Source organism: Podarcis muralis, chromosome 3 (assembly GCF_964188315.1).
Source record: "Podarcis muralis chromosome 3, rPodMur119.hap1.1, whole genome shotgun sequence".
Lineage (NCBI taxonomy): Eukaryota > Metazoa > Chordata > Lepidosauria > Squamata > Lacertidae > Podarcis > Podarcis muralis.
The window spans coordinates 52,828,544-52,847,937 of record NC_135657.1 but is presented as its reverse complement, the minus strand read 5'-3'; the positions used below and the strand labels follow the sequence as shown (position 1 = coordinate 52,847,937).

Here is a 19,394-nt window from a genome sequence, read left to right as displayed (position 1 = left end):
CTATATAAACTGAAGTAAAGAAAAGCCCAACAAGCCTGCACAAGACAAACACAGAAGGACTAAATAAATTACATTATTAAAAATCTTTATTTAGGTTTGGTCAGTACAGTTAAGATAATATTGGAGTCACAGAGCAATATGCATTAACAGGATACAACAGTTCTTAAACCGAGTAACTATGCACACAAAATTCTTAAACATTCGGTCACCTAAAGAGAACGCACAGATGCATGGTGGCAAAACTGGAACACAGACTACTACAGGACTCCTTCACCAAGTTCATTTTAGTTATAAAACTACTGTACTGGGCAAACTTGGCAGTCATTACCTCACAACTATTATTACAATCTGAGTGTTATAACAGTATGAGTAAAGAATGCCCTTACGCAGCACAAGTTCTAGATATACACAGATTTGTACAGACATCATTGTGTTATACCTGGAAATAAAATTCGTTTCAACTTCACATTAACTCAAAAATATCTTGAGCCTACACAAACATCCTTTTAGCAACATTCAATGTAATTGTTAAAATTTCAGAAGTGGCAGAGGTATCGAAGCAAAAAACCCACAAAGGCAGAATTGTGACATATATGCACTAATCTGAACAGTTCTGGACAGTTTCTTCTCCCAATTTAAACGACACTATATAAAAATGTTGCAGAAAAAAGGTTACAAAACTGAACCCTGTACATTGACATTTGAGTCCAAACCATTCTGAACATGACGAGACCCCGCAGTTCTGTTACCTTTCACACTGACTGTTTTCTCCTCTTGAGAATCGTGATTGGAGTCTGTGTCATTTGAATGGTGAGTTAGAGAATTCTCACTACCAGTGGGAGAGTCTACACTTTCGTACCCAGTACTGAGTTGATTTATATAGCTACCAGATCCTCTGCCAGTTCTATCTTCAGAGTGGTTGGAAAGCTTATTACCATTGCTTGGTGAGGGTGGAAAGTCATCCTCTGTTCCACTGCCCTCTCTATAAAAACCAGGCCCAGCTGTCCTCTGATGAGACGAGCTGCCATTGCTTGGTCCATTTGCCATACGACTGCAGTCTTTGCTCATGGCTTCTCCCTGGTCTGCAGTTTCTGAAGTTGGAGTCCGGCTGCTACCTGGGGCTGAGGTTTGTGACTGCTGCTGCTGCTGCTGATACTGAACCAACTGCTGGCGAGTCTCCTTCAATTGTTGCTGTAGGACTAGAATGGTACTCTGCATACCTTCTACTTCCTCATCAAGTTGGATGATGAAATCATTCAGTTCTACATGAAGAAAAACACATTTGGAGCATACACTTAAAATAGCTCATTTATGTATCCTAAAACTGTCTCAAGCCACCTCAACTTAGTTAATAACATATTCATATGTTGATGGCTTTGTGCACACATTTTTCCTAATCTACATAGCCAATACAGAGCTCCAAAAAAATAACTTCCACATCCCATGCTAGGACAGTACAACCCAATGGGTAGCACACACTCATGGGCATATACAAAGAAAAAGAACTAGAGAAAAATACAGAGCAGAAGACATTTCATAGAATGTTTGTTTTAATCTCAATATGCCTACCAAAATGATTATAAACGAAGCAGCAAGTTCCTGCAAATCCAAATACAAAGAATTTTGCACCAGGGCCCAAATGCATTATCAGGCAAAGATTCTTCAAGGGGGGGAAAACTGTTACAGCTATTGATTTGTTAAGATATCTGCAAAAGCTCCAAGGTTAAGGGATGGCAGTCCCAACCTGCATGGTTACATGCGTCTTCCTTATAACTTCTGGGCATTTTGCCTTAAAACATTTACTCTTAGCATACATTACCGCATTTATACATATTAATTTGCATGATCTTCTATCCCATCTTTGGAAGTGGGGAAAACTGGTGTTCCTTGGCAAAGAATGTTCTGTTTTTGCACTAGTAATGTTTCTGTACCATGATCCCTCATATAAAAACCTATGTAGTATATAATCACAAACTGTACATTTAAAAAGCTTCACTCACAGTGTTCATACCATAGCTGTCAACTTTTCCCTTTTTTAAAAGGCAATTCCCTTATTCCGAATAGGATTCCTCGCAAGAAAAGGGAAAAGTTGACAGCTATGGTTCATACATATTTGGCAATATGAATAAATGTAATATCAACATTCTCTTTGGAAGTTTGCAGTTCATCACCAGCCTGATAGAATGATACTAACAAGTATGCCAACACAGGCAAACATTAGCAATAACAACTTCATTCCACAAACATACAATCGTGATTTTTTTCGGTATTTTCTACTATTAGAAAATTTCAATACCCAGTCAAGTGAAATTTAATTTCTCTAGTGCCTACAATCCTACAACTTGGCCCCAAAACTATTTCCAATGAAGGGTTAAATCCATGTAATCCCTACAGCAAAAGTTTCTGCTAGTTGTGATACAAAGTGCTAGCATTATACCAAAGCACCCCCATGTCTCTAACTCAATATATCTATCTACAACTGAAGGTAAAATTCATAACAATAAATGAGATACTAATTTTAACTTTGTATGAACTTCTTCTGGAAATGTGCTGGTCAGAACTGGGCCAAAGCAAAATTTACAAAGCAAACTCTGTGATCCTGATAACTACTTTAGGTACCCATGTGCCTGTCTGCCACCCAAAGGGGCTTGGGGTGCTTTACTATGAAAAGCAGACCACCATGTTTTATCACATAATGCTGTTGTACTTTCCTCAATTTCAAATTAGTCTTCTGCTGTGCAGCAAAGAAGGCTTCTGTTTTAGAATATAGTCCACAGCACCCTTGGAGGGCAAAGTATCAAACACACACATATGCAAGTAGTCACACATGACTATTTCCTAGTGGAATTCCTTCATATTCTAGTCAATCTGTTATTTCACATGTCACACTACATTTACCTTCATGAAAAACTAGCTTGATGTTTAATTTTTTTGTGCTTCCATGGAATTTGATTAAATGAGCTTGAAATTATCCCTTTATTCATAATGTTTAAACATGCTCCACAGTGGAAACATAATACCCACATCATAACATTAACTGGTGAAGCCTACAGATAAAAGGCATTTTTTCTATTTTCTTTATAAAAAAAACCCTTACCATCCTGACTGCTTTTAAGCTCCTCACTATATTTCTTCTGTAAAGCCAACTCTGCCTCAAGTTGTGCAATACGTCCTTGGGACAGCTGCCTTCCAAGCTCTTGATTCTCCTGGATAAGCATTCGACACTTCGCCATTAACTTTTTGCCTGTTTGGCTGTAAAGGAAAGAGCCATCTATCACAAAATGAAGACAATATTATCTCATCTCCCTTTTTAAAAGTAGTTACTGAAGTGGTATTCCTGTATGTGTCACGCTACAGTATCTTACTGCCAGTTGTCATTGTACAAAGTCTCCCTATAGATACCAGAGGCTGATCCATCATCGTCTGCTGATCTTCTGGCCCTGTTCCGAGAAACTGAAAGGCAAGTTCTACAGTTGAACATTTTAAATGATCAAATGACTTTTGTTGTTCTTATACTCCAACTACAGCATGAAGCAATTTTCAAAAGAAAATGAACTTAGTTGTGCCTCTAAGGAAGGGGAGGTGGGAGAAGTAAAGCAGTGTTGGACATAATGGGTTGCATCCAACTAAGTCCTAATCAGAGTAGACCCACTGAAATTAAAGGGTTTAAGTTAATCATGGCCATTAATTTCAATGAGTCTACTTTGAGCAGGACTAGCACTGGCTAGAACCCGGTATAGTCAATGATCTGGCTTGCAAGCAATGAACAATCTCATTTTATCAATATGCTGGAGGCTCTAGTCATGACTATATGCAAAATTGCATGACTCTAACATTATGTTGCATAATGCTTTACAAAAGGCAAACTTGCCATACCAAGAATGCAAATGAGCAGAAAAGAATCCAAAACCTTAGGAAAAAATGACACAACCGCAGAGTACCAATAAAGGGGGGGGGGGGAGGTTTTAGTCATGCTTAGAGATCGAGTAAAATCAATGGGACTTAATAATACCCAACCTGTCCCATTTAAATGGGCTTGGATCCAACCCAAAGGACTGAGATATGATTCAGAAGGGGCTCATCAAGAAATTTTTGTTAATCCTCTTTCAGTGTTGTGCTAGGTATGCTGCTCCTGTGATGAGCAATGCAACACATTGCAATGCAGTCTTACCATTTCTGGTAAGTCATCGTAGTGTGTAGGCTACTCTGCCAGAGCAGCACCATAGCCACGAGTCCACAGAGCTGTGGCCACTATGTGTAAGTGATCTGCAGGAGTTAAGCAGCACACTGCAGGGTGTTTAGCAAAATAAGTTACAATATACTTTCCACAAACAGAAGCAGCTAGATCATGCCACTGTCTTACATATTTTAGCATATAACTGATTAATGTGCATGATCTAATTTATAGAACTGTGACAGCTAGTTGCTTTCTTTATGTGTACTTCACACAAAAATGCACAAATAATATGCTATATATACACTTTTGTTTACATGTCCAGGATTTATGCAATCTTGTTTCAGTTCAGGAAAACCACTCAACATATACTAAAAGGCATTTCCATGTTTTGTCGAACTAAAACATGCAGCTCTATTTTACATGAAACACTGCAGTTTCAGACATCATGTGATAGCATATAGCAAAAGGATACACTGCTCAGTGATATGAAGAAGCTTTGCATGCAGAAGAGCCCCTTCTGATAGAAGGGCTGGGGGGGGGGACTTCTACCCAAGATATTATAGACCTTAGTAATGTAAGGAAGATTCCAAAACTAAAGGAAACAAATACAGCTTCAAAGTTTGTATGAAATAAAATCATGGGGGCTTAAAAATTGCAGTTAATAGTTTCATGAACAAGGTAAGCTATGAAAATGTGACATATGATGCAAGAACAGTATTAGAACAAAATTTAGAACCTGACTGTGTCTGCACAATTTATTATACTTTTAAAATATGTTGTTCTCTATAAAGGTTCCTGTCACTTACATTACCTATTTTTCCCTGGCTGGGACACATATTCTTGAAGCTTACCTATATGGATCTACTATAATCCCAGCAAGTTTATGTTAACATTTCATTTTCCTTAATATGTATTCCTTGCAAATCTGTATGCACCTACCCAAAAACTTTAAGCAGATATATAACTGTTTCACCACCCAATTCTCAGCTTTTTTGCCTGTTCATACTGCAATCGTGGCTAAATAAAAGTTCAACGTTTGCAAGTGTTCTCTGCTATAATTCAAGACATAGAAGGGTACTTCACACAAGGCATTTTCCTACATAAACCTGTTCCACATAGGAAAACTAACCTTACACCATAATGTGACATGTGCATGTGTTCTGAATACATGGAACCCACTGCTAATCACGCACGCTAAGTGTGCATGTGCTGAAGTGCATATCAGTATGCATCACATGTTATGGCATATACCTATTTTTTCTACATGGAAACAATGATCAATACAGAAAACAATTTGCATGAAGTGACCCTTGGTTATCACACAAAGCTGATGGCCAGGATCTAAAGAGCTGCTTTAAGTATACAAGAGGGGATTGAACAGGTCCTGATTTTTTAAAATTTTCTTTAATAACAGCCCTCATTAATTTCTGAAACTCTTCTCAGTTTCAAAATCATCCCTTGCATTATATGAGGCTTTAGTTCAAGAAAAAAAAGTCAAAACCCTCAAACTCTTTGAAGGATGGTTCTTTGGATCTTGGCCTGTGCCTTCAAGAATTTCAGCCATTTCAGAATATCCATGATGCATTCTTCATGTCCACCTCCAGCACAACATAATCTCTTTAAGAACCTACATAGGAATTTAAGTTGTTGCTTATGTTTTCATGTACACCAAACTACTGTCTCATATAAAAAAATCAAGAAACTATTTCTGTCAAGAAAGAGATTATAAATGGGTGAGAATGGCAACAACAGTAACAAGCTAACAGAATTGCAGGATGCTGCTGCAGTGAAAACTACCACCTATTTAACAAATCAAATATTCTGGTAAAGTTATAATTTTTAAGCATTTTCCTGTTAACTAGGAAGCCTCAATGATGCCACCCCCATAATTAGCATCACTATTGGATACTATGTGTGATATCAGTGACAGTTAAAATATAGTATTCAGTGATTTCCCCTACTGTATCTGGAATCCTATGAACAAGGACAATGCAATACAATACTTAAAACACTGTTGAAACAGTCAGCTCTTGAGCACAGACAATGATCCACAAAAAGTGATGTGCAAATACAAGAACTGTTCCTTTGACCCTTCAGAACCACATTAATATGTAGAAGAGTGAACTAGTACTTTCAAGTATCAAGTCAAAAAGAAATTTTGGCAAAACATATGGAAGACAAATGATGAAAATATTTCTTGAAAGGGATAAATTAAGATCCCACCCCTTAGACCTTTAAAATGTGTAGCAAAGTCAATTGTAAGGCATATCAAATAAAACTTAAATGTTTAAAGGGACGCGATTTCACAGGAAGTGGAAATATGTATATATCAAAGACCTGTTCAAGACTAAGATACTCATTTTTCTAAAAATCAAGCAAAAATTAGTTTTTCCAGATGTCTATTTGAAGTGAAAACGAAGTAAGTTCATACTTAGGTTCATGTCACCTTAAGAACCCAAAAACATTTGAAGTCACCATCCTCTATCCAAACATGAATTGATTAAGCTGAAGTTCACAAATAATCTGTATGGCATCCCACAATTAAAACATACCTATGAGAAATGATTTTTGATTATACATTTAACAAATTTTACAAAGTCAGTTGCAACATATTAAGACAGTTTTTGCTGTTTTCTCTGTTGGTCTTACCTCTGTTTTGATGCTAGACCTTTAAAAGATTTTCCATAGCATCACCCCAATATGTTTGAAAGATGCAATTTGTTTTTGCTTCAAGGTTTTCTTCGATGTAGACTCAATAATGGACAAAGGTTCATACTACCACATTTCATATGCTGCAATAATTATCTAAAGCAGAGCTAAAAAGTACTTCTTTGAAGTATCTTTCATTTAACTCAACCAATACTGCATTGGGAATGCTGGAAGTGGAACATTAAAATATTTTTTCTTATATTTTACCTACTATGAAACAGTCCTTAATTTTCTTTCTGTTATTATATATTGACTATTATGGTTCAAATATATTCGGCAGTCTTTCCACTGTGACCTCAAGAATGCCCACTAAACTGTCCCAGACTACCATTCCTGGAAATCACTTGGGACATGACGAGGCATCAAAAAGTATCAACTCTTCTGAACTGATGCCAACCAGTGGGATGCATGCAATTTGCTTCAACATCATCTCTCTTCCAGAGAACAGGACAAAATCAAGTAGCAGCCTGTTCTACATATTTATATTCATACTACATGAAAGCTTCCCATACAGTAGTACGAACAGCAGTGTCCCCTGAACTATGCAGTACAACTATTTCAAGGCACATTTTATAGAAGGCTGCAGTACAAAAACTAGTTATACAGTGGAATGCAAATGCCCCAAACAAACTCTGACAGTAACTACTACTGCAGCACCTTGTATAGCCTGCACATAGTGTCTCAGGATAAAAATTATGAATGGCACTTCTGCATGGATAAGGGCAGTAAAAGAATCACAACTAGTTTGGGGTTAGATATACTAGTTGAGATCCAGGACGTACACAACTGCTTCAACAAGGTTAGGAAGATGTAATTAAATTGCAACTATACGTACAGTACTAGATTTAGGAGTTCACATATTGCCAGCCATCCACAGAACAATTTGTTATTCAAAGCCATGAAAAGGTTCACTGAAGTCCTATGGAACCCAAATGCTAGGAAAAATCAACACTGACTGTGTGCATGTTCTCACAGCTATTCAAAGCCGATTACCAAATGTGATTTAAACAGAATTCACCTCATTGAGTTTTGACCCAGCAGTTCAGTGAACAAGGAGGAAGTCCACAGTCTTATTGGCAAAACTGACTTAATCAGTCTCTAAGTCACTAGGTTTAGGGTTAAGAGCGAAGCATGTTCCATTTTAATGTTTTACTCGAATTTGACATGATCAATTCATGATTTAAAATCTCTAGGTTCTCCTCCAAACTGTCTGTAGACATAGTGTGCCACAGACTTTAGACTTCTGCTTCTCCCTCTATTTTCTTCAAACAGAACCACTTCGCAAATGTCTACATGTTCTAGAAAGGGCACTTTTTCTGAGGTGGCCACTTCTTCAGAATAGTCCGACGCTGTCAGGCCTCTGAAGCAAAGGGGGGGAAAAGCTGAAACACAAGGTTCATCTGATAAGTTTTACATTAAGCATTACAAGCTGGACAGTATAAGAATGTGGCTTTTGGCTCAAAACGTCTGAGTCTTGGTGTGGAAACGAGTACGTGGTTGTCCCACCAAAGCATTCTCTGTCAGGGAAGTCTTGACTGGGGAGTATGTTTTGTTTACCTATCAGGTGTAAATTTCCAGGCACTCAGTTCATTTTGGGCTTGTTCCAGTTTGTCTTTAGTCTGTTCCAGTTCAGCTTTCATTTTTAGGAAAAACAAGTTGATGGCTGGGTCCACCATTGTTGATCTCAGTTGAGCAACACTTGGCTGCTGGACTTGCTTGAGGTACTGGATCTGAGTCTGCATAAAAGGAGGCAAAATGATTACATTGGCATTTATAAGCTTTCATGAGCTTACTTAACCCATTTCAGTCTGATACCCCCATACAATAAGGATCTCATAATTTAACATTTTCTTGAATACAACTGAACACCGAAACGGACAGGAATGCACAGAATTTGGATTCTTAGAATCGATCCAAAGAACAGGGCAATTTTATGTTTGTTCCACCAGCATACTGGGTTCCTAGGATTTTTTTTTTACCACCACTGTATCAACCTCCAGGAACTACTCCCAAAATTTAACCCATAGCACCTTCAGATCATCCACCGCAATCAAGCGGTATACACATTTTATAAAATAAATGAATCTACATATGCCTTTTACTTGTAATTTTACACTTTAAGCTCCTCAAAAGCCAGAGCTATAAGTTGTTCTCAACTCAATTTTAAGTTGTACTAGTAGTAACTAGTAGGCTTACATCAAGTTCTCTCTTTAACATTGGCAGTAGTTTTCATCTTTGCATGCACTTCTGTAAAAAGGCAGGTAACATCAAAGAGACATTTGACTGGCCAATAAATATGTGGCTTTGATCCTTTTTTGGAGGGTAGAATTTTTAAAACCTTTTTTTTTACCTATCTTAGAGGAAATATGAACTTACAGGACAGATCTCTTCAAAATTCATTGTTATTTGAATGAATACTACATTAGAGAAAATTCTACTTAACACATTTCCTTCTGCCAATATTTATTACTCGATGAACACTGCTACTGTGGTATCAGTTGGGAAGTTCTAAATCAGAGTAACTTTTGTCTTCTAGAATCCCCATCTCAAAGTGCTTTAAAGGAGCTACATCAGTGCTAAGAACCACATAGCTTGGCAAAAAGTATGAAATACAGCTTGCAGAAAAGGTGGCCAAAGCAACTGCTAGCCAATCTCTGATCTGAAAATATTTATGCAGTAAACTGCACAAAAAGTAATGAACATAAATGTATCAACTCCCAAGCTATGGACTGATAAGTTTGAGATTCTGCAGCATAAATAGGCATATAGCTAGAAATACCTCCCTAACCACAGTGATATTTCCCTAAGCCAACCAATATCCTAGTCTTGTCTGCTAGAACTATTCACAAACTGGGAAGCCAAGCTCTGCTTCTACATTTATACAGGTACACCTAAATTAAGTGAATTACCGTATTTTTCGCCCTATAGGACACACTTTTCCCCCTCCAAAAATGAAGGGGAAATGTGTGTGCATCCTATGGGGCGAATGCAGGCTTTCGCTGAAGCCTGGAGAGCGAGAGGGGTCGGTGCGCACCGACCCCTCTCACTCTCCAGGCTTCAGGAGAGCCCCAGCGCCAGCCCCACAAGGTTGGGGGACAGAGGGAGGCGGAACGCCGCCATCCCGCTGTCTCCCGAAGTGGTTTGGAGGCTGACAGCGGGGAGACCCCCGCAAGCTCCGGAGACAGTGGGGAGGCGCAGCGCGCCTGGTCTGAAGGCGGGCGGCGGGGAGAAGAGCGCTTCTCCCCGCTGCCTGCCTTCAAAAGCTCCGGGGACAGCTGGGAGGCGCAGCGCGTCTTCCCGCTGTCCCTGGACCTGGTCTGAAGGCGGGCTGTGGGGAGAAGAGCGCTTCTCCCCGCTGCCGGCCCCACAAGCGCCTGGGGGGGGGGGAATAAAATTATTTTTCTTTATTTCCCCCCAAAAAAACTTGGTGCGTCCTATGGGCCGGTGCGTCCTATGGGGCGAAAAATACTGTAAGTAAAACGACAAATGACTTGAAGGAAGTCATTCACAAGGAAAAGTGCTGTTCCTCTTACTGTAGGTACAGAAGACAATAGTGATTACTGAGCCTGCTTCCTGAAATATCTTTGGGACGCCATTAACTCATTTTGGAAGTAGAGAAGACATATATAGATCAGAACAGCTGGGTCATCTTCGCCATACACCACCACAATTTGGCTACACTGAAGTTGTTTCAGCTACCTATGCATCACAGCAGAATTAAATGTGCCCAGCATTTTATTGTTGTTATTTTAAAATTAGCTATGTTTTGCTTAGGTCTGCTACTAATCAAGGGTAGTTCTCAGTCACTTAAAAAGATGAAGGCATCATGATTCATTAAAGTTTTCATTCTGCCAGGCATGTGGCCTTTTGACCAAAAAGACTCTGAAAAAAACACTCATGCAACAGGATAGTTGAAGCAAACACCACAGGATGTTAATAGTATTCCACATACAGGATGTTAAGCTAAAAATAAATTTATCAACACAGACACCTTCATCTGCAACAAGTTGAAAAGCTTCACTTACAGTACACTCTTGCATCTCTTGTTCCTTAGTTGCCAGCCGCATCACTAGGATATTTTCTCTTCGAGCAGATTCTTGCTGTTGCTGCTTTAGCTTTTCTTCTGACTCTCTCAATCCAGTTACATCATTAGCTATTGTTGAATGGCAAAGCAAACAGCAAAGTTTTAGTGGGAGCCTATAAAGACCTTAAACCAAATTTTTGTCTAAGCAAAACAACTTGACCATCAAATTTGTTTGCTTCTGCTCCCCCATTGAATCAACTAAACCCACATACAAGAATTTAACGGGGAAAGGAATAGCTCCTCTACAGCAAGCAAAGCTGCACAAACACAGCAAAGATCAATTAGGAGATTCCTACCCTTTTTCTACCTTCCTTTTTCCTGTCAGCTGTCAACAACAGGTAGGACCAGTAGTCTATAATAAGGGAACTCCCCCTCCCTCTCCTCTTCCCCTAATTCCTCCTCAAATTTGCTTCAGAGGGTTGCTGGAACTCCCTGAACAGATTTTGTGAGTGTATGAGGAGAGAAATGGGAGGGTAAGTTCCAAAGCACAGCCAGAAGTCCCTTCACTAATGAAACTACTTCACGGAATGCCACCCTTCATTTCTATTTCTAGGGACTACTTGTGAGAAGCAATTATTTATTTATTTATTAGGTGCCCAAGTTAGCCTACTCCTGCAACAAAACATTGTGGCATCTTAAAAAATAACACACACTCTCTCTCTATATATAGGCAAAAGCTTTTGTAGAGTTAAATTCATGAGACACCAACATAGCATGTTTTAACTATTAACCAAGGATATTAAGTTCATAGAAGATTACATAACCTCCATAACAACTAGAAAGCTGAAAAGCAGTTGCCATGTTTAAAGGACTTAGAGGCACTTAAAGGGGATTAGACCATTACTGTGATTGCAGTGTCCCACAAACAAAATTCATGCTGTGGATCTATTAACATCTACAGATGACAGAGACAGCACATTGAGGGTAACAGAACTATAGTCTGGTATTTAGCTTTGTCCTAAAACTGGTAAAAACGTTCTGCTGCCAGTACAAACACACCAATAATAACGGCTTGCAGTTTCCCAAGACCCCAACTGGGAGAAAAGAACTTAACTTTTCTACAAACTGCATTTTGTTTGAGATCAGTCAACAATAATTAAACTCATACTTGAGATAGCGCTCTCTTGGGTGTGTTTAGAAAAAAGCTTGCTTGTCACTCTAGAGGTATCGCATGGTAACCTGTACAACTATTCTTTGGTGCCTAATTGTTGTTCCCAGTATTAATCCCAAGGTGGACATGTAAAGGCAAGCTTCTCTTTCCAGAGGGACAATTTTGAGATTCAAATAGCTTAAAATAACCTGAACTCAAATCCCAAGGATACAGAGGAGTTCAACAACACTTCTTTAATACCACTTTACACTGATGTTTTCTGACTGAATGGGTTTATGTTAACAAATCAAACAAATCTGATTGCAAAGGAAAGATTAAAAAAAAACCTCAAGTAATTTTATCTGTATCTGTATAATGGGCTTAAGCAGGTACTGACAGAGAAACTGTGGCTCGCCAAGATTTTGTTGGACCCCAGTTCTCCTCAGCCTCAGGCAACAGAACCAACAACCCTATGATGGGAAGCATACGACCATATCTGGAGTGCCACAGGTTTCCCATACCTGACTTTACAGCAAGAACCCATTGTATTGGCTTAAAGAATTCCACAAATAATCAGAAGGTGCATATACACAAAATATGATACACTGTATCACTCATTCTATATTAATGTTTTTCAAGAACAGCATACCCCAACCTGGTGCCCTCCATGTTTTAAACTACTCCACCGCAACCAGCAGTCAATAACCAGGAATGATAGGATTGGAAGCCAAAAATATATGGACAGCACCAGCTGGGGAAGGCTGGTCTAAAACCATAGTTCTCAAACTGGTCTTTAGCTGTGACTGCAGAGGAGACCACAAAACATACATGATGGCTACAGGCAAGGTCACAGCACTGTGATTTTATGATAGCATTTCAGAAATCCTGCTTAAGCCTCCTGAAACAAAAGTATTTAATTATCAGATGCACCCACAGCACTTACAACAGTATCAGTTTAAGCAAGGGTTTCCATTTACTGCAGTTAACCAAACTACTGCAGACAATAAGTGCCGGCTTAACGAAGATACCCAATGGGAAACCCAACACCAGTCCCACTCATAGATCTGCTGAATTCATTTAACTTTAGTAGAGGCACTTCTAACACACCAACAACTTCTGAAAAGGCCACCAAAAACCTTTAACATTAATTTGAGCCAGCCACTTTCTCACCTCCTCCTATGGGTTACCTGGAATACTTTTGTACAAAAGGGATGGCAGGATAGGAGGATAGATTAGGAAGCTTACACCAGCTGCTGCTAGTTATGTGTATATTTTATTTACGTCTGGGTTTTGTTTCTTTGTTGGGGTTTTTTTAAAAACATAAACCACATTTAAGCTTAGTAAACACTGTTTACCAATGACTTAAAATGTGGCCTGTGACACACCAATTTGAACAATGTACATCAGAGATAGGTTACTTAAGCCTGAGTGACTGAACTGGTAATGCCATTAATATGTCTGAACTCTAAGTAGATAGATAAAAGTGAACCTTTGAAGGGAACTACAGTTCTAAATGGTTTGTGGATCAGCCTGACCAAGCTTACTTAAAGGGCTGTTCAGATCCTTTTTCTGAGCTGTACAGAAAACCCAACTGCTGCCTCTTAAAACAACTATTTTCTTTATTATCACTTCTATTTTGCAATTGAGTTTCCACTTACAGTTAAGGTCTGTATATTTGCCCTCCAGAGCTTGCACATATGCTTCATACTGCTTCCACCTAATGAGGAAGGAAAATGGTTTTTGAATCTTAAATGATTAAATTATGGCATGCTTGGTGCAAAGTGGGAGTACAGACAAGATCACACTTAAACACACAATAGGGTATTCATTAAATATTTTAAGCTCTTTCCAACCAAAACCAATGAGCTATAGACAACCTCGCATCTAGCACCACCCTAAGCACCTTTCCATCCTTCATTTCTGCAGTTTTAAAACAAGTTTCTAGCCTCATATATGAAAGACATGGAGAGTTTATTTCTGTTACAAACCCAAGAATGCCAAGGTGCAGACTCTTGGCCATACTCTTACATTCTTTCCTCTGGAATTCTCTATACAGTCTGAAAGTATATCAAATGACTTTTTTTCCTTTCTGCATTCTAAGTGCAGAATTTCCAGCTACTTGCCTTTGGATAAATAATGTACTTTTTCTCCACAGCCAGTAGGAAAAAGTTTAGTGTTAATCTTTCTACCTCATTAAACTTAAAACTGCTTTTTAGTTCCTTGTTACCATGAAAATGGAAGTTATTCAAAATGAAACAGTTAAGAGATGCATGGTTTTTAAGTAGAAGGTAGCCTATCACTTTACCTTAAGATCAACTCCTCTCTAGGTAGAACCTTGAAGTCTGTATCACTGAGGCGAACCTACAGAACAAAAATAATCAAGTTCAACTATTTCTTCATGCAATATTGAAAAATAAATACAAATGCTACAGCTTTCAAGCTTACCTTCTTCGGAAGTGGTTCTTCATTAGTCATTGTGAATTCTGCATAAAAGAAACAAGCACTATCATTATTTGGTCCTCTTACTACCATAGCCAGCATTTTTATGCCACCTGAAAATAATGATGCACTCCAACTAAAGTGAGTCCACTGAACACAACATTATGTACTTTCCAGAATTATGAAGAATTGGACTCTAAGTATTAGATCCAGACTACCCCTGGGCATACCACCACCCAAGAGATTCTCCCATTGGAGGAGGTGGGGAGCCAACTTCTCCAATCCCTCCTGAAAAACTGGGTCAGAGGGTCCTTGGGAGATGGTGATGGCAGCTACAGGAATTCCTCTGCTGAAATTGTCTCCTCCTGCTTTTTCCAGCAAGAGCCTCTGCTGGATCTTGGGTTCTTTCTGTCCATGAAAGCAAAAATATGGATCCAACCTCCTGTATTGAGTGTAACTGTAACTACAGCTAACAGAAAGCTCATTTCACAGCACAGAAAGGGTTTACATGTAAGTTACTGGTTTAAACATTTTTACAGCAGTACTAGGTATCTGCTTATACATATCTGCTGCAAAGTCTGAGAAAATGATCTGAATTAAATCCTACTGAAATCCATTACTTTTTAATTTTTTAAAACGTGTACTCTACCTTATGACCCTGCTGGGTTTCTGAGTTTTGTCCAATTAACACAACTATTATTTTGTATTCAAATACTTTTTCTGACATTTATAAGCTTTCCATATCTAATGCATGTTGTTATGTCTCTATTGTCAAAAATCTTTGTAAATAATATTGATACCAATTATCTAGTCATTAGTTATTGTCTCATATCTTCACTGACACCCTGTTTCCAGCTATACTGTGTTCTTGTTCCAAAGTTTTTCTGGCAAGAACTTTCCAGGAAAAGGCATGCAAAGGTATGGGAATTCAGATATATGTAGGTACAAAAGCTTTAGCTAAATATTGGTTCATCACTTTTGAATGTATTCCTGCAATTAACTGGCACTACGCCTACCTCGGAGACAGTCAGGGAAACACTATGTTGTGCTGAATTTAAAATCTGAACTTATCTTACTTGATGCTTAACTTATTTTTTTAGTTGTTTTGTTAATAGTGTTTCATAGATGGTAATTGTTTTACTGATGATTTCTAACTGTTTCATTGATTTGTTAAGTATTCTATAAGATTTATTCTGTATTTGTAATGTTCTATGATGTTATTTTTATGTATTGTTTGTATGCTGCTGGGATTCATTTGAATGAAAAGCAGCATAAAAATATAATCAATCAATAAATCTTTTGCAACTTTATTTGGGAACTATTCAATCATGAATGAGTCTTGCAACACCCAGATTAAAATGTTGATAAATCCATATAGGATAAAATATTTTCCTTAAATTATTAGCAAAGAGCAGGTACTTCTAAAAGCAATCAATATGTTTTTAAATCCCCAAGTCTCCCTCAGCTAGAGTCATCACAGTATTTATTTTAAAGTCTTAAGGGGCCATATCTCTGGGCAACCTTCTGAGGGCTACATGCCAGTGGTGGTCAGGGCCTGAAGCAAAAGTGAGAGAAGGAATAAATATACCTTTTGCCTTTGTACACTGGGCTAGCATCTGCACATACTCACATACCTCTTGTTCTTTATTCAGGTAAGCAACAGGCATTATCAGACTTCAAGAATACATTCATTACAGGCAAAAACACTTGAGGAGGGTGCAAAGAAGGATGTGGCCTAGGGAGAGCTCTGATGGCCAAATAGAGGCCTAGAGAGCCACATTCATCTACACACACACACACACACACACACACACACACGAGTGTCTCTATCCCTTCTACATAGGTAACTCACAAAACCAGTCTTTATTCATGGCTTCATATTATTGTGTAAAACTGATCAATTTAAGAACAAATTGTTCTTTCAGGATTTGTGAACTCAGACTTTGTATTATCACATCTGTGTTCAAGATGGCTATAGAAAGAAGTCATACCTATAACTCATATTAGCCAATGGCTTTAGTGAAGTTGTACACCACCCTGTGATCCTCGATAAGTTCCATTTTTTTCTATTGCAAGTAAGCATCAATCCCTCTTAAGTCATTGTAGCTGCAGTGTTCAGTGCACATACTCCACATTCGGAACATGATCAGATCTGTACTACATACCCTTCCAAAAGTAACAAACCCCATATTCATACCCAAACAAACTCATGAATGCAAGGACATGCGAGTATTATTATTTCCCCTGCTTTGCATACATTTTATTAACTATATTTGGTTAAATAACCAAATTAAACTGTTTCAACATCAAAATGTAAGTTAAATATAAAGGTATTTAATTGAAACATGTAAGTATGTCATCTTAACTTTTATGATTCTGTCAAGCCACACATGTAAAATCTTTTGTCAGTTTTCATAGTATTTAAGAAAATAGACAACTGTGCTGTCATGTAACTAGATTTTATTTTCAGTGTATTATGAAGAAACTCTCTCATCCCTATGAAGAAACTCTCTCATCCCTGACCCACTTCTGATCTAAGCTAAGCATCCATCTCCAAGCAACAGAGCAATCCAGGCTGAAACAAATATGGTGGCACTTATGAGGAAAGTGCTTGTCTGGGTAAGTGTTCCATGCACATCCTATTATGTATAAATGAATGCATTTACTTCCAGAGTCAACTCATTCACGTTTTAACTTCGTATACCAGTGAACTGTAGCCTGAGCAACTATAGCCTGTCATTAGTATGGTACCTCTAAATGTGAACAGATCACTTTGCATGGTGGTTTTTACATGAGTGAACGTCAAAAAACAGTTGCATAAGGAAACTCTTTACCCATGGGCAACACATTATTTATTGGCCCTCAAATGAAAACCTCACTCTTGGTGAGTTGTGACAGATATCAAATTTTTGGTTATGACAATCAATCCAGACATTGTAAGCTGCACCTGAAAATTACCTTGGGAAGGGGGCACCCAGTAGACTCCTTAGAATCTGACACATTGTGTAAAAGTCTCTTGTTCTCAAAGGTTATAAATTGGCTTGAACAGAAATATTTCCAGTAGTCAGCCTACGAAGTCTACATTGGAAATGCATTTGAGATGTTACAGCATATACTGTACTTGTTTTGTTCCCCAAAGAGCAACCGAACTCTCAATAAATTGATATCACTGAGCAAGTTTGCACCTTAGTCTTACAATTTGGCAAAGTATACTGCCAAACTCATATTTTCAAACAGACTTTTGATTAGAAAGCAAGTGTAACCTACATTTGCTTGGAAAAGTTAACAAACAGGGGTTTGTTTTGTTTTTTAAAAATCTAATTATTGACTTTAAATTATTTATAAAATCGCTGTTTTAAGCAGCGGCAGTTCAAACCTGCTTTCTCTCTTGCACCAAGTAGTGATGCCTGCAATCTGAGGAACCCATTACTTTCTAGCGAGCCAAATAGAGCCTAAATAACCCATCCATGTGACTTGCAGTCCAATCCCATCCTTATTTACTTCGAAGCCCCGTTTATTACAGTGGCGCGGACTCCAATGCAGAGGAGGAGTGCAGTCTAAAGCTTTATAACCTTTCATAGTCTGCGTGGGGAATGTCTCTCTGTGTGCATCTACATCTACGCCTGGCTTCCGATTCCCCCTCTATCCAAATGGCGTAGAAATAAAAAACGTGTCGCCAAGTCCTTTCAGGTCTTACGGATAAAAGGCCTCCTCGTAATTAAGAAATCATCTAAGGAGTATTTTAGAATCCCAGGGGATCCACGCTCCTGACTACGAAGGACGATGCCTTTAGGAAGGCCGGTCCATAGTAAACAAGAAAGACAGGCGAGCGGAGGATGCCCGTCCCAAACAAGCTATCTTGGGGGGGGGGGGGAGTGTGTGGAGGTTTTTTTTTGAGGGGGTGACGACAGCTATGAGGAAATGCCCGTAACGGGTGCCCGTAACGCAGGAAAAGGCGCCGAGCTTAAGCCCCCCCCCCCGCTTCGAGTTACGTTAGTCCGGGAAGGCGCTCCCCGCCCCGCCCGTAGGATGGATGTCCCTTCCCGCTTAGGGCCGGCGAGCCTCGGGTCTCTCCAGGAGCCGTAGTAGCGGGGACTGCGGCGGGCGGATGCGGCCCGCGCGCGAGGAAGCGGAGAGAGGCCGCCACTCACCTCCCGCCCGTGGCGGCCCCGAGGCGTCGTCGTCGTCGTCGTCTCCCGGTTGCAGCGGGTGCCTCCACGCCGGGGCTCGTGTCGCATCAATCAAGCGGGCCCAGCAGCACCTCTGCTTGGAGAAGGCCGCCGCCAACACCGCCGTCGCCGCCGCGCCAACACCACCACGCTCGCTTCCCGCCCCGCTCTTTATTTGCTGCTTCGCTGCGCTACAAAATGGCGCCGGACAGGGAAATGAGAGGAGCCGCCGCCTCGCCCCTTCCTTGCCTCCCGCCTCGTCCTAGCGAGAAGGCAGAGCAGCCCGCAGCGCCGAGCCAACCGCTGCCACTCACCCACGGCTCCTCCCCCTCCCTCGGCCGCGCGCTCCCTCGCGCCGCCTTATTCACACTTACCGGCCCAGCGAGAGAGCGAGAGCGAGCGAGCAACTGCCCCTGCAGCAGCGCTTTGCCTGGCGCCGGGACTACTTCCCTCGCACGGCGCTACTGCCCCCCCCCGCCTCCTTCCTTGGTTCGGTCTGCTTTTCTGTTCTCTCTGCGGAAAGAAGCCGCTGTTTGCGCGGAGAAGGGGGGGTGGGGTGAGACGTACGTATTCGGCCAAAGTTAGCGGGGGACGACGACTGAATGCCCCGCTCCAGTCCCGCGTCTCTACGCAGTTGCAAAGCATGATGGGAGGAAGCAGGGTGGTAGTAGCGTCGGCGGAAGGATTCGGAATCGTATCGTAACCACCTGCAGGAGTGAGGCCGAG

General features: G+C 40.0%; 1 protein-coding gene across 4 annotated transcripts; it reads right to left on the bottom strand.

The window, feature by feature from the left end:
* Positions 1–68: 68 nt before the first annotated feature.
* WTAP (WT1 associated protein) lies at positions 69–19,369 on the bottom strand. 4 transcript variants are annotated; one of them, XM_077925856.1, is made up of 9 exons: positions 19,043–19,183; positions 18,651–18,859; positions 14,506–14,543; positions 14,366–14,421; positions 13,719–13,777; positions 10,912–11,039; positions 8,444–8,622; positions 3,098–3,252; positions 69–1,262 (listed from the first exon to the last, which is right to left on the bottom strand). In XM_077925856.1, exons 3-9 carry the CDS (start codon positions 14,533–14,535, stop codon positions 673–675), a joined length of 1,197 nt encoding a protein of 398 aa, XP_077781982.1. In that variant the 5' UTR covers positions 14,536–14,543; positions 18,651–18,859; positions 19,043–19,183; the 3' UTR covers positions 69–672. The 4 variants fall into 4 exon arrangements, with proteins under 4 accessions (XP_077781982.1, XP_077781980.1, XP_077781981.1 ...); XM_077925854.1 differs by lacking the exon at positions 18,651–18,859 and having other exon boundaries at positions 19,043–19,334; XM_077925855.1 differs by lacking the exon at positions 19,043–19,183 and having other exon boundaries at positions 18,651–18,965.
* Positions 19,370–19,394: the final 25 nt, after the last annotated feature.

What these genes read in the sequence shown, in the direction of transcription:
- WTAP (XM_077925854.1), bottom strand. Translation starts at nt 19,313, where the DNA reads ATGCTTTGCAACTGCGTAGAGACGCGGGACTGGAGCGGGGCATTCAGT. An exon ending in AAGAACCACTTCCGAAGAAG is followed by an intron (nt 14,422 to 14,505) that starts GTAAGCTTGAAA and finishes TTTGTTCTGTAG; the next exon opens with GTTCGCCTCAGTGATACAGA. An exon ending in AGAGAGGAGTTGATCTTAAG is followed by an intron (nt 13,778 to 14,365) that starts GTAAAGTGATAG and finishes CTTCCTCATTAG; the next exon opens with GTGGAAGCAGTATGAAGCAT.